The 14,592-nt window shown below is 40.6% G+C and overlaps 2 protein-coding genes across 2 annotated transcripts; one reads left to right on the top strand and one right to left on the bottom strand.

Annotated features, from left to right (window-relative positions):
- The first annotated feature begins 14 nt into the window (after window positions 1–14).
- LOC120746577 (collagen alpha-1(XIV) chain-like) lies at window positions 15–4,777 on the top strand. Its single transcript, XM_040052005.1, has 5 exons — window positions 15–122; window positions 201–389; window positions 666–743; window positions 1,377–1,532; window positions 4,128–4,777. The coding sequence occupies exons 2-5, from the start codon at window positions 206–208 to the stop codon at window positions 4,136–4,138; spliced, it is 429 nt and encodes a 142-aa protein (XP_039907939.1). The 5' UTR covers window positions 15–122; window positions 201–205; the 3' UTR covers window positions 4,139–4,777.
- Window positions 4,778–10,617: 5,840 nt separating this feature from the next.
- Window positions 10,618–12,636, bottom strand: LOC120746613 (C-type lectin domain family 17, member A-like). The gene is made up of 4 exons (XM_040052033.1): window positions 12,539–12,636; window positions 12,324–12,438; window positions 12,015–12,133; window positions 10,618–11,077 (listed from the first exon to the last, which is right to left on the bottom strand). The coding sequence occupies exons 1-4, from the start codon at window positions 12,634–12,636 to the stop codon at window positions 10,951–10,953; spliced, it is 459 nt and encodes a 152-aa protein (XP_039907967.1). The 3' UTR covers window positions 10,618–10,950.
- Between the last annotated feature and the right edge of the window lie 1,956 nt (window positions 12,637–14,592).

Genomic DNA, 14,592 nt, shown 5'->3' on the forward strand with positions numbered 1-14,592 from the left:
AAAACACTCGCACATAACTACGTGTGTTTTATATGAACATCGTGTGTTTTTTCAGGGAGATCTCCAGTCGACAGCATCAGTTCAGGCCATTGCCCGACAGGTCTGTGAGCAGCTGATCCAAAGTGAGTTAAAAAAACCCAAACCTTATTTGTTAATAATAATAATAATAATACTAATTGTTTGAACTGAACTGTTTTCAGGCCACATGGCGCGCTACAACAGCATCCTGAACCACGTGCCGAGTCCTCCGGTGTCAATCCGCACAGTTCCCGGACCACCGGGAGAGCCTGGTCGAGAAGGACCCCCAGGACCACAGGGAGAACAGGGACCCCCAGGCAGACCAGGCTTCCCAGGACAAAATGGACAGAATGGGCAACCAGGAGAAAGAGGCAAGTTTAGCAAAACAGTAAAACTCTGTTACTGTTTAAATCAGAGTGAACTGAGGGGCTGCCACACGGCCCAGTATAAAATGAATACAAAATTATTTTGAACTGCAAACGATGCAAAGCTGCACTGGTTCAGCCTAACAGCAAAAATAAATAAAAAGTCAGAAATGTGCAGGAAAGGTCGAACTTCCTGACTTTCTCCATGTTACAGTGTATCTGTATGGAATGACACAAAATATAGAAATTTAAGCAGTATTTATTTCTGTTGTGTGTTTCCAGGACAACCAGGAGAGAAGGGTGATAAGGGATCTCCAGGTGTTGGTGTACAAGGACCCAGAGGACCTCCAGGACCACCTGGTAACTTATTTTCCTGCTAAGCCTTTCTGAACCATCCCAGTGATGCAGTGAAGAAAGTCCTGAACATGATTGTCTGATTAGTGAAAGAAAAAATGTTTCACATGTTTCACATGGATCATTAAGATGTTGTAAAATCCACAAATTCAACAGAAAATATAATTTTTATCAAATGTCTTAACTGACATGGTAAGATAGATTATTATTTTTATTATTAGTATTAGTACTAGTGTTGTTGTTGTTTTTCTGAACTGAACCAAATACTGTGAACAAATTGTCTCTAAAATTAAATAGTTGATATAATTTTTTCTATAGTTTTAGTTGTTGAGGTGTTCTTAAGTTAATTCTGAGTGCCATTTAAAAATGTCTTAAACATTTGTTACCTGGAAACGTCTGGAAGTACTTTAACTACTCGACTCTGACCATAAAACCATTAAAATAATCACTTTGATAGCTGCAAAGTGTTTTTCTGTCCTCTGACTGACAGAACGCAGGAGAAAACACAAACACATGTTGTGGTAACTTCGGGCTCACAGTCGGGGTTCTTATGACTGATGATGAGTTTGACCTCAGAGTGATTCTGTAATTCTAACATTTGTGTTTTGTTTTCTAAACTCTTCATCCTCTTCCTCCCAGGACCCCAGGGACAGGGCAGACCAGGTAGCTCTGGACCCTCAGGACGACCTGGAAATCCCGGAGTACCCGGTCGGCCCGGAGCCCCCGGACCCATCGGCCCCCAGGGGCCTCCGGGTTACTGTGATCAGAACTCCTGTGTGGGCTACAATGTTGGAGGTACGTAGTCTCAGAAATATGAGGAAACTATGATCCACCAGTGTTATCAAGACTCTAATTCTGGTAGTTTTTAATCATGCTGCTTTCTCTGGAGTTTTCATCAAAGAAAAATACTGAGCTCTTTGCCCTGGATCTCTTTGCTCTGGAGCTCTTTGCCCTGCAGCTCTTTGCTCTGGAGCTCTTTGCTCTGGAGCTCTTTGCTCTGGAGCTCTTTGCCCTGGAGCTCTTTGCCCTGGAGCTCTTTGCTCTGGAGCTCTTTGCCCTGGAGCTCTTTGCCCTGCAGCTCTTTGCTCTGGAGCTCTTTGCCCTGGAGCTCTTTGCCCTGGAGCTCTTTGCCCTGGAGCTCTTTGCCCTGGAGCTCTTTGCTCTGGAGCTCTTTGCCTGGAGCTCTTTGCTCTTTGCCCTGGAGCTCTTTGCTCTGGAGCTCTTTGCTCTGGAGCTCTTTGCTCTGGAGCTCTTTGCCCTGGAGCTCTTTGCCCTGGAGCTCTTTGCCCTGGAGCTCTTTGCTCTGGAGCTCTTTGCCCTGGAGCTCTTTGCCCTGGAGCTCTTTGCCCTGGAGCTCTTTGCTCTGGAGCTCTTTGCCCTGGAGCTCTTTGCCCTGGAGCTCTTTGCTCTGGAGCTCTTTGCCCTGGAGCTCTCGTGCAGCTTTTAGCTTTTGACCTGGAGCTCTTTGCTCTGCAACTCTTTGCTCTGGAGCTCTTTGCCCTGGAGCTCTTTGCCCTGGAGCTCTTTGCTCTGGAGCTCTTTGCTCTGGAGCTCTTTGCTCTGGAGCTCTTTGCTCTTTGCTCTTTGCTCTGGAGCTCTTTGCCCTGGAGCTCTTTGCTCTGCAACTCTTTGCTCTGGAGCTCTTATTGTCAACCACATGATTAAAGCAGCAGCCTCCACCGTGACTGTTGTGTAATTACAGCCACAGACTGAAGAGGCTGTAATGAGACAAACCTGCATGTTTGTTCAAATATGTGAACAGAAGAAACTTTTTAACTGAGCATGAAAACATTTCACTGCTGATTGTATTTGGACTGAAGTCATGAGGACAGATGTTCAGTTCTTGTGGTTCATTTTCACACTGAAAAGCTGCCACTGAGTTAAACAGAGTGCATGTCACAGAAGTGGGCATGAAACACTGCGTGTTAAAGGTTCATTTACACTCTGGAACCCTGCTTTCAAAAACTGACAGAAATTTAAACCTCATGAAGCTGAATTTAAGAAAAAAGTGACGTCCACAAGGTGGCGCTAAACATGTTCTAAGAACTTTAGACACTTATTTCTTAATTCCACCTTAACAATCAGTCTGTGCCGGTCTGTGAGAGCAGCCTTCATGGTGTAAATGAGCCTTTATACATTTAGTGCTTCACATAGAGTCATCCACCCACACTCAGTGTATCTGAAGGTGAAACACGTTCAGATACACTCACAGCTAAGATGCAGGATTCAGTTTCACAAACAGCAGTGTGTGTGTTGAAGTTAAGAAACACAGAAATTCATCTTCAGTGTGTGATTTTTACATTTTGTACAATTTGAAATATCATGCAGCGCACTGGGCTCAGAAAACAGACTCGATGGAACGACAGAGACAGAGATGATGTCTTTAACCATTTAGCCTCAAAGTGGTCGTGCTACGGACTTTAAAGGCTCATTTCACCCAAAATAATCAACTCTGAGCAGAATTTGTTGAGACAGTTTGTTTCCGAACATTTGAGACAAAACAGCTGAGTTTTTAAAGTTTATTTATTCTGCTGCTTCTTATTTTAAATATCATACACAGACTTTTACAGTGGTAGATTTTTCTGTTGATGCTAAAGATGATCAAAATGAGGTTCAGTTTGTTGAACTGAGACTAGATGTTGAGTAAAGATGCTGATTATTTGACTTCAAAGTGAAAATAAAAGAACAGAATATTTTATTGTGGTTAAAACTCATTTAAACGACAGATCTTTGAACATCAGCTCTGGAAGGAAGTAGAAGGAAAAAGCCTCAAAAACATGTTTTATTCCACACGTGGTCATAAACTCTGCATCTTAACATCTCAGTTGGTGCTAAATCACTCTGTGCAGTGAGTGTGGGTTTAATCTGTCGCTGGAAAGATGCTCCATGCAGGGTTTTCTAATGCATGCATTAGTTATTAAATGTCACCATATAAACATTCAACAAATGACTTTACAAAATCCACATGAAAGTTGCAGGTGATGAAGCAGCACTGCAGGCATGTTACCTTCCAGCATCAGTCTGTTCTCCCTCCTGCTGCAGGCAAAGACCCAGGAGGCATTTCTATCTGAGCAGCTTCACAGCTGATCCCTCACATGCATCCTGATCACTGTTAGTTTGCACCAATCACAAGTCAGCAAACATGTTTTTGAGAGGCTAAAGAAAACCCTGCAGGAGTCATCTTCAGCATGTTCTGTGCATGTTGGTGCTACATCACTGATGTGTTTGAGGTTAAAGGTCACACAGTGGCCTAAACGGAGTGTGCAGCTTGCAGTCTGCAGGGGGTCATGTGAGTAATGTCTGCATGTTGTAATCACTCTTCTGTCTCTGTGTTGTGTCTCCACATCTCTGTCTTCACCTTCTTTTATCCCCCATAATAACCCACAACAGAATATTACTGAGACGTTCACAAATAATCAAACAGGGCTGTGCAATTCATTTGTTTTGTCTCGTGCTATAAATCCAATGCACCCTTTTTCCTTCCCAGTGTCCACTTTCACCCCCTCTCTAAAACCTTAAATCCCTGACAGTCAGTGGCAGGTTCAATGTAGCACCATCAGAATTATTGCTATGATCCAAACAACCCCACATGTTAGACCACATGTGACTTCAACCATGATGTGGCTTCAGTTAAGTTTGCATACACTCATGATGGGCGGGAATGTCGTAGTAATTTGGAGCTTTTTAGGATTTCTTTGAACTCTTCTTTTTCCAGGCTGGGATGATTGTAAAGCTTAAATCTTTAATGACTTATGGATCTGGATTAAAAGTATGCAAACACCCAACTATGCAACTAATATGTGGTTAAATATACCTTCAGGCAAGCTGCACCTCAACCAGATGCTTTTGTTAGCCATCAACAAGCTTCTGGCATATTTCTGACCTGATGATGGACCAGTCATCCAGGAAGAATTGGGAGAGATCGTTTAAATTTGCTGGTTTCCTGGCAGACATTCCTGATCTGTCAGAGGACTCACAGGACGTTGACCATAATCATAACACTTTGTAGAGATATATTGCTCCCAGTATTACACAGATATGAATTACTTAGAGAACAACATGCAATATATCATCATCTGAGCTGATCATCAGCAGATGTAATCTTAACCACATCAAAGACCATTATTATTATTATTATTGTTATTACTTCCTGTAGTTGTAGATCCCTAAAAGTCAAACGTAGATTTGGTCCACATGAATCTAGAGTGGCTCACTGAGGTGCCGTATACAAACAGCACTACTTTATGTGATGCATTTGTTGCTTGTTTTAATTTTTTTGTATTTTTTAGGAGCAAGAAAAATATGGAATTATCAGTAGTTTGATAAAGAAATACTGTGAACATTGACACGGTCGTCCTCTCCTTACCTTTTCTTCTTTATGATCATCCAATTCCTCTTTTTAATTCCCAGACTCCACTGACTTAATACAAACTCCTGTAACTCGTCCTAAACACTCATCTGCACGACAACTTTGAATATTTTTGCACGTTAAGTATCCAGATGCTTATCATTTGAAAGACGATATCTGAAATCTGTTACTTAAAATATGACAGTTTGAATGATGTCATCCTTGGCTGGTAATAACTTAGACATTTGTACAAAATGTCTCACAAACGTAAACATCAAAGCTCAATCTGACTATTGTAAAGCTTTTTATCCTAACGACCCTCACTATTGTCAACACTGACTTTCTAACCCAGACTCCACACATCCTGACTGGGTAACCCAAACTTTAAACTCCTCACCGTATTAACTGACTCCTAAACCTGACCTGGTAACCTTTGGTAACCCTTGTCTCTGTGTCTCTTGCTCCTTCCTTCTTACCCACCCCTTTGTTCTTGCCTACCCATCAAAACCCTACAAATTGCTCCAAAACACTGCTTCCTGTGGTGGCGGGGTCGGCCATCTTTGTTTTTGGGCTTTTCACTGCCTATCCGCCGGGCTGCTGTTGGCTGATTGCCTGGTTGGTCGGCATCACAGAAGGCGAGGATGTCACTGACGGCGGCGCTGTCCCCCGCAGTCCAACTACCACCCCAGCGTCTTCCCGAACTACGGGCGAGGTCGAGGAAGACGATCCGTACCGCTACTAACCAGCCCAACTACCCGGCCCCTCGACCAGTGGCGCCTGATGATCCCGCACTGGCCCTGGGTGACATTGAGCTGAGGTCTCCTGGCGTCTACCGCACCTCTCGGAGTGTGAAGGAGGAGGAGAGAAAGTCGGGACGAAGAGGCGACTAAAGAGAGGCGCTGCGCGGACTAACTGAGAGGAGTTGATTCTGATTGAGGCGGCTTCGGAGCTGCTATGGACTAATCAACAAGTGCCTGATGTAAAGGATTTCTTATGGACATTGTAGAGGGACGGGAAGGGATACCAGTCGGGCTATTGTAACATCTATGCTACATTAAGAAAACTTTCAAAACAATTTACATTTTGTTTTTCATTTGTCAACAATATTGTTTGGAAATCGTCGGATCTTAAAGAGGGTTCATGTTTCACAGGTGAACTGTTCTCACAGACTGTATAACAAAGGTTCATGTAGCCACCAATGACGTTCCCCGCTGGTTTCTAACGTTTCGTTTTGAATCCTGTTTGGTTTCCTGATGCTGTTAAAGAAGCAAGGGATCAATGTGAGAAACCAGTGGAAATGGTCAAGGGTCGTGACCTCTCAGTTCATAGACACATTAAAGTGACAGTAACGTGTCAAAACTGGGCAAAACACAAGCCGTCCATTATTTTTAAACTGCTTCATAAGGATCATGGGGAGGAACAGAGTCTCTCCTAGTTAACACACAGTGAGTGGTTTATCACAGGGCTGTCGGGCTGTTTGCTTCAACCAGTGGAATATTTAATTCTATCCACAAGAAGGGAAACCAGTACAACAAGAGACATAAACCACATTATAGATACACATGGAAAATGAACACTAGGACACTGGTGCCCTTCTCATTGTTCAGTCATTAACAGTTGTGCTTTCACATGTACTGACCAAGATGTAAACGATCTAAATGGGCCTCAGAATGTAAATGTCTTTGAAGCAGAGTTTGAATCTCTGCAGTCATCAGGACACAGCTGCTGGATCCAGGCTTAACTTAATCTACGACTCTATACTCCATCGACTTTAATGTCTGCATTAAATTCTGTCATTACAAAGTAAACAGCTTGAAGCAGATTGTTGAACAAAGTAAATAAAACCCTGACAAATATCTAAATGTACCACTGCTTACCTTCAGTCCCTCTGATGATAAATGGTCCCTCAGCTAAATCAAACGCTGCTCGCTCAGTCCTCACAACAGCAGCTGAACTGCTCTGAACTCTGCATCTACACACAGATGATCTAAACTAATGGAGCCTTAAACCACGCCCACTTTATCATTTTTTATTCTTTATGGACAGTTGATTAAATAAAGTGGGTTTTAAAGAAGACCTGAAAACGACTGATTCTGACCCCTGAAAGTATTCAACTTTAACTGGTTGACTGAGGTCATCAGATCGACTATGTCAGTTTCCCCACAGACTGCTGGCAAAAGCTCTGCACCTTCTGGTCATCAGAGAGAAGTTAGGGTTCACGGCTAATCAGACGTAGAAGCTCATCCTTCTTTTATATACAGTCTGTAACTGTCCCTGTGGTCGTTAATCAGAGACTCGTCTGTCATTTATATTTTTAACCTGGTTGGTTACGTGCCTCCAAACGGTCCAGCACAACTTATTTCAACGGTCTCCTTCATTATTTTTTCTTTAAAGCCTGTTAGTCTTACAAGATTTTATTTTACTTCTGTTGCTTCTCTGACAGAAAAAATAAAAATATCCAAAAGGTTTTGATTTAATTGCAAGTATTTGATGACAATGATGTAATCTGTTAGTAGTGTTGGTCCTGTCCTGCATCAGTCTGATTATTACATCCAGTTGATCTTTGTTTTTTAAAGACTTTTTTATGTAAGTTTTGCATGTTTTTGTTTATTTCCGTTACCCATTGCCAGTGTATCCTCTTTCTAATCATAGAGCCATATCAACATTTTATTGTTACATATTCATATATTTTGTAGTGCAGGTGTTGTCGCAGTATTAAGCTCAAACTGGTCTCTGTGTTTGGGGAGGCTGATGAAAATATAAGTTGTAAAAACTGAGATTCTTTCTGTGTAAATGTATTTTGGTTCAGTTTGTCAACCCACAGTTTTACTCAGAGAAGCAAATTTAACAAAGTTTAGTTGGAAAAATGTTATTTTTCACAACGCTCTGTTTCTTACTTGGTTGTTTTTTATTAGTTATCACTTCATTTCTTGTCTTTACATTCAGACTTTTAATCCTTTAGTCTCACTGTCTGAAAAAAAATCCCAGTTACGTGGAGGACTGTGCTTTTATTCAACCTTGTTTTGATGTGAATTGGCCAGAATTTGAACTTTTGAACTTTCCTTCTGAGTTTAGTGTTTTGAAGCCTTCAGGTCTGTGAGGAGAGCAGTTTCCCTCTACACCTCCGACCAGAATGTTTAAAAAATAAAATCGAGGAATTAATTATTTTTCACTGGTGTTGATTTCTGAGAACAATAAACTGAAGTACAACCATCAGTGCTGCCTGTGTGTGTGTTGGTTGTAAATGTGTTGCTGGACTGAAGTCTGATTAAACTTGAAGTGAGCAGGAAGCCTGTTGGAGCTGCAACAGCAGGAGGCTGACTGGAAACTTTCAGGTGAGTCGAAGTTTAAAATTACACACATTATATTTGTTACACAGCAGACGATATTTAATATATTTAAGGGACAATTTACATTAAATGAAAAAAACAAACAAACAAAAAAAAACGATTTTTTAATTTTTTTTGTAGTTTATTGCACTTTTTTGCAATTTATGTAGTTACTATGGACTTAATCTACACATGTTATTAAAATTTGGGCTATAATGGTTGTATTGATGTATAGCAACTGAAATGCTCCCAAAAATGGCACTACAGCATGTAAAAATATAAAGATAAGCTCTGGCGGACTTGGTTCTTTGGGAATTATATCATTTTTATATCATGTTTATTCTTGTATATCCTTTTTATTAAGCTTTGAGTAGTGGCATTTGATGAAAACATTTATTAAACATATAGTTTACGAATCAGGACAGTTCTATGGTAGGTCTTAAAGGGTTAAATTTTGGTAACTTTAAAAAACAGTTCATTAAAATACCTCAATTTTTAATATTTTCTGTCGTAATGAGATAATTAGTTTCAACTCAGCAGCTGCAAAATGTACATAATAACATGACTTTTTTAGATGCGCCTTCTACAAATAAATAAATGTGTCAGTGTGAACTATTTATGCATCTTTATTTTACTAGCAGAGACAATAACAGGGCAGTGTGGTGCTGCTTCTGGGTGGAGTTTGCACGTCCTCTGGTGCTTGGGTGGGTTTAATGCAAGGGTGGGGAACTCCAGGCCTCAAGGGCCGGTGTGCTGCAGGTTTTAGATGTGTCCTTGATCCAAGACAGCTGATTTAAATGGATAAATGACCTCCTCAACATGTCTTAAAGTTCTCCAGAGGCCTGGTAATGAACTAATCATTTGATTCTGGTGTGTTGACCCAGGGTGAGATCTGAAACCTGCAGGACACCGGCCCTCGAGACCTGGAGTTTCCCATCCCTGGTTTAATGCTTCCTCCCACAGTCTAGAGACATGTTTGCTAGGCTAAATGATCATAGTAAGTAAAGTAAGTAAAGTAAAATTTATTTATTAAGCGCTTTTCACAGACAAACAGTCACAAAGCGCTGTACACAAAAAATAAAATAAACAATACAATCAATAGACATTATACACAATCTAAAAGATCAAATGTAAATAATGTAAAAAATATAAAATATGTAGATCAACAAAAGGCTTGTGTGAACAGAAAAGTTTTTAACTGCTTTTTTTTTTTTGGCTGTCTTGATCTGCTTCTCTGTTTGTCTTTGTCTTCTTTCAGTATTTGTTTCCCCTGTATGAGTTATTTATCTTGTGTTCAGTATTTGTCTTTCCTTACTTCCTGTTTTAGTTAAAGTTTAGTTTTCTGTTGTCTTATCCAGATTCAATCCCTGTTTTTCCCTCCTGTTTGATTGGCAGCCCCCCCTAACTGTTTTCACCTGTGTTAATTACTGCTGCTTGTTCCTGTGTATATAAGTCCTGTGTTCCTCTTTCAGACATCTATATTCTCCTTCTGTGAGCTCTATCCTCTCTTGATCCTTATAATTGCTTTATTTGGATATAAATATAATCTTATTCTGGAATATCCTGCCACACACTGGAATATTCTCCCACGTTGCTTGTCTGTGGTTTAATGTGTTATGGTGTGATGATATCTGTGCATTCTTTTTCTCCTGAATTACCCTTTTGTGTTACACATTTCACTGTTTTCCTTTGGCTACCCTGGCCTGACCGTCTCCCCAATGTGATGTTTGTGTGTGTGTGTGTTCTGTAAGGCTGTAAACTCCACCATGTGGAGACAGAAATCCATCTATTGTAACCTGGGTGTGAAGCTCAGCACTGTTCTCATGTTCAAGTAATTTGGATTTTCTTTAAAGATTTTTTTTGGTTGTTTTTTACAGACCTTGAACACACAGGTATTATTAAAATGGTAATTCATGCTTGAAGACGGTTCTTTTTCCTCATTTTTAAGCCCACTGCACAAACATTAGTGTGTCACTTCATGTGCCTACTTACGCTCTTTAGGATGTACCCGTCCTCAGGCTTTGGAAATACCATTTTGATTTGACAAATACTAAGTCTTTATGCTTTAAGAGCTGAGTTTCATTTAGTTTTTATTATTTATCAGCTTGTTTTATGAAGTCTTACAGTCGGGTCCATGTGTGTTTTTATAGCTTTGCCTCTGTACATCATGACAGTAGATTTGAAATCAACAGATACGATGTGATTGAAGTGCAGACTTCCATCTTTAATTCAAGGAGTTTAACAAAATTATTACATTAACTGTTCAGGAATTACAGACATTTTCGTTCATAGTCACCAATTAGAAGTCTGTCAGTCAGTCTGTGATTTCACAACAACCGACCTTTGCTTTTATTTTTCACTTTGACTACGCTGTGAGCAAAACTTAAAGTCATAATACCATGATAGTTATTTCACACAATTGTACCTTCTGACTGAAGCAGTTCAGTTTCTCTATTAAAATCCTTGGTAAGGTTTAAATCTGATACAGTGCAGTTACATGTTACACATGTCAGACTGAGAGGTGACCAGCAAACTCTCAGTAGATGTCCCTCTCACAGATCCAGTGTTTCGATCCAGTGTTGGTGTAGTTCCATGTTCCTTGTAGATCCATAAATACTTTGAAGTCATCCTCAGGATCTAATTTTGCACCTGTATTCCAGCTTCTGTTGAACAAGTACAATGTTGTTACAGGTAAAACCCTGAAAACACCACAGAGTTATTTGCAGAGAGCTCTTAGCAGTGCTTAGAAACACACATCAACATATTCTCCTGCTGAACTATTTAACTTCCATTTGTCTTCCCAGTATTCCCATTATTACCAGTTATGCAGTTTTCACACATGAACTGCAGCTCTGAACATTTCTATACAAAATGATGCAGGACGCATGGAGAACCATATACTGTAAATAAAAGATGGACGTTGCCACTGTGACATTCACCCGTTAGTTACAAAGCCGTTGTTTTTAAAGCCTCCTGAGATCTGGCCTTTAAATCCAGGAACATCACATCCTCATCAGTCACCTTGGTAACCACACAGTCCCCTCCACTAAAGCGTACCTGCTTTATCACCTGCTTTGAACATTAACAGCAGAATAAATGATTAAATGAAGATCACTGTGTCCTGTAAATCTTAAACTGAGACCATGGACTCATAGAAAAGTGTTCATGAGGACTTGGATCACTGCAGCTGAAGGACATTTTCCCACAGACGTCCAACACAAGCTGACCTGTTTATGCAACCACAGGAGACGCCCCCTGCTGGCTGTTAGAAATAATGCAGATTTAAGGGATTTCTACATTATCTTGGTGAGAACATAAATGTTCAGTGTAGTCAGATCAGACCTGAAATGATCTTTAACAAACAGTAACTGTGTGGTGTGAGCGAGTGGGTGTCATGTATCCTGCCTCCTGCACGCTCTCTACAGACAGCAGCTCCTCCATCAAGTATCTCCAGCTGGGACAAACTCCTGTTCTGTGCTACATGGAAAAGCGTCCCGTCCTGATTCTGTGACATTGTTCAGAGTTCATATGTGAAAACGCCCATAGCTTTTATCCAGGAGATAGATCACAATTTTATAAACTCTAAATTAAATTTCTCACATATGTGCTAGTGGTGATCCATCCACCCACTCCCACGCCTTTGACCAGTCTTTTATCTGTGCCTTTCTCTCCAGACCGATCCAGAAGTCTCCACGTTTATTCAGCTCTCTGAAAAATTCCTGACAGTTTGTCAGAAACAGGAATGGATTAGTTTTTCGTCTCATTCCCAGTTTCTATAGGAGTGGGTCCATGACAGTAAAGAGAAAAATAAAAATAAGAAAATGACATATGACCTACTGAAAGCTGACTGTACTAAAAGACGACAGAATGATGAATAATGTCTTAAGTTAACAGTTATGACACACTTACATGTTTGCTCCTGGTCTTTATCACCAGCAGATCTGCTCCTCTCCTCTCACAGTCTTTTCCTGCTCTCTGTCCAGTTTTCCTCTCAGTAGAAATGTAGTAACAGCTGCACTCAAATCTTTTCCATTCTTTAAGAAATAACTCATCGTCAACATGAGGTCCAGTTTCAAATCATGTAATAACAGTTTAATAAGAGGTTAGTTTGAGATGTTTCTCACCTGTGGTGTTCGCCTGTGTTTGGGTTTTCCTTCCAAACTGGCAGTTCATCCTTTTCCAGATCCGATGTCAGCTTCTCGTTCTCAACCATCAGCTCCATATTCTTAGATATCAGTGTCTCATACTTAGATGCCAGCTTTTTATGTCAGACATCAGCTTCTCTGTATCTTATGAGAACCATAAAAAGAGACAGTTCAGTGATGTAGAAACAAATGAGGTCATCGGGGTTTTGAATGACTCATGTTATGGTTTTAAAAATGAAAGTGAGGGCCTCACAGCGTATGCACACGACTATGAGCAGTGCTAACAGCAGGAGAGCCAGAATTAGTCCAAGAACTCTGAAACGGTTTCTTTGGACTGCTGGGAGATGATTCTCAGTGTGCGGCTCTGCAAAGTAAAACAGAAGTCACAGTTGGACAGTTGAAGTCACATGACTGAAGCATTTCTTCCTTTATTTCATCTCAGCAGATAAGAACAAACAGAGTCCCGCCTACTGCAGAAAACAACCACAAAACAGTTCACAGGCATCAAGGCAGCGATGCTGATAGCTGTTAACTAGCTGCTCTGAGTTCATGACAAACTGAGCTTGTAACAGTGTGCTGATGGGGAATATGATACTGCTCTAACATGAACTGTCTTTATGACAATATCAGGCTGTGTTTGAAATGTTGTATTTGTCACAGAAGGTTAAAGTCTCTAAGTTTATTGAGAAGATGGAAACAGTCTCTCCTGATTCCTGATGCCTCAGTATTTGATACTTACCTCCGTCCTGTGTTGAAACATGGACCTGATGGTCTGTGCAGGAGTCCACATTCTCATGGAGGAGGACCAGTCCCTCCAGTCTCTCTCCTCTGTCCTCTCCTTTGCTGTATTTCACATTCATGCTCAACTCTGGATCCTCATCAATGATGGAAGACATTTTAAGATGCTCAGTTTTCAGCAGTATCAGTTTCCTGTGCAGCAGAGCCGTCACTCAGTCGCTGTGTTTCTCTGTTAACTGGAGCTTTTCTATGTGAAGCTGATTCTGATTCTGCAGTAAATCATAAGTAAATGTTGGTCCTCTGTATTCTGATGCTGCTGTCGCTTCGCTGTCTCTGTCTCTCTGTGAGCTGCTTTCAACAGGAGGTACAGACGTCATGACAGGAAAAGCTAAACCACATTTTGTTCATAGTTAGAATTAAAACTGATAACACAAAGTCCAGATAAACAGAATCAACTTTCTGGGTTTGTTGAAGGTTTATTCAACAAATTAAACTAAATTTCCTTCAAAATAAAATGTTTGCATTTTATTTTATTTATTTATTCATTCATGGTTTGAGTTTATGAACTCTACTTTTTCACAGATATTTCTTTGTTGTTGTTTTTTGGACAGAGACCATTGAAACAGTAAAGAAAGTCGGGGGGAGAGAGAGGGGCTGAGCTGCAGCACAGAGCCTGGGCTGAACACGAACCTGAGACTCTGCAGTACTTTTTACTGCTGCTAGTTTCTGTCCTGACAGATGTGATGATCTGATCTGTGACTAAATAAGAACACAGACGTGTTTAATGACAGCCGAGTCACATGATGGAACAAATTTATAGGACAAAATGATAAAAGTGCATCTGAACGGTTTCTGAAAATATTTTTATCTGATATGAAACTCACGAATACGTTGTGCAACCTTTAATGTGCCACGCATCCTCGTGTCCTCATTTGACATCATCAGATGTTACAGCCGAGATAAAGTGGAGAGAGAGAGAGAGAGAGAGAGAGAGGTTGACAGCGAGTCTTGAGATGTGAGAGACTTGTCATGTTTAGTGTAACAGTTGGTGAAATGTTAGTATTTGACCACTAGGCGGAGCTCTTGTAATGATAATGTAACTAACGCATTTTATTTTGTATGTTTTATTTTTGTGTTGAGCATGTTAACATTTTCCTTTTTTGCCTACCGGATTGGTGTAAAGTTAATTTGATACATGGAAAGTAACCAGTTAATTTTGTAAGTATAAGGTAAGGGCAGAGGTCACTTCCTGTTTTGGGAAGTAAGGTCAGAGAAGCTGCGCATGGTGACGGTCT

The sequence above is a fragment of the Simochromis diagramma genome, unplaced genomic scaffold (genome assembly GCF_900408965.1).
Source record: "Simochromis diagramma unplaced genomic scaffold, fSimDia1.1 OVJJ01000171.1, whole genome shotgun sequence".
Taxonomy (NCBI): Eukaryota; Metazoa; Chordata; class Actinopteri; order Cichliformes; family Cichlidae; genus Simochromis; species Simochromis diagramma.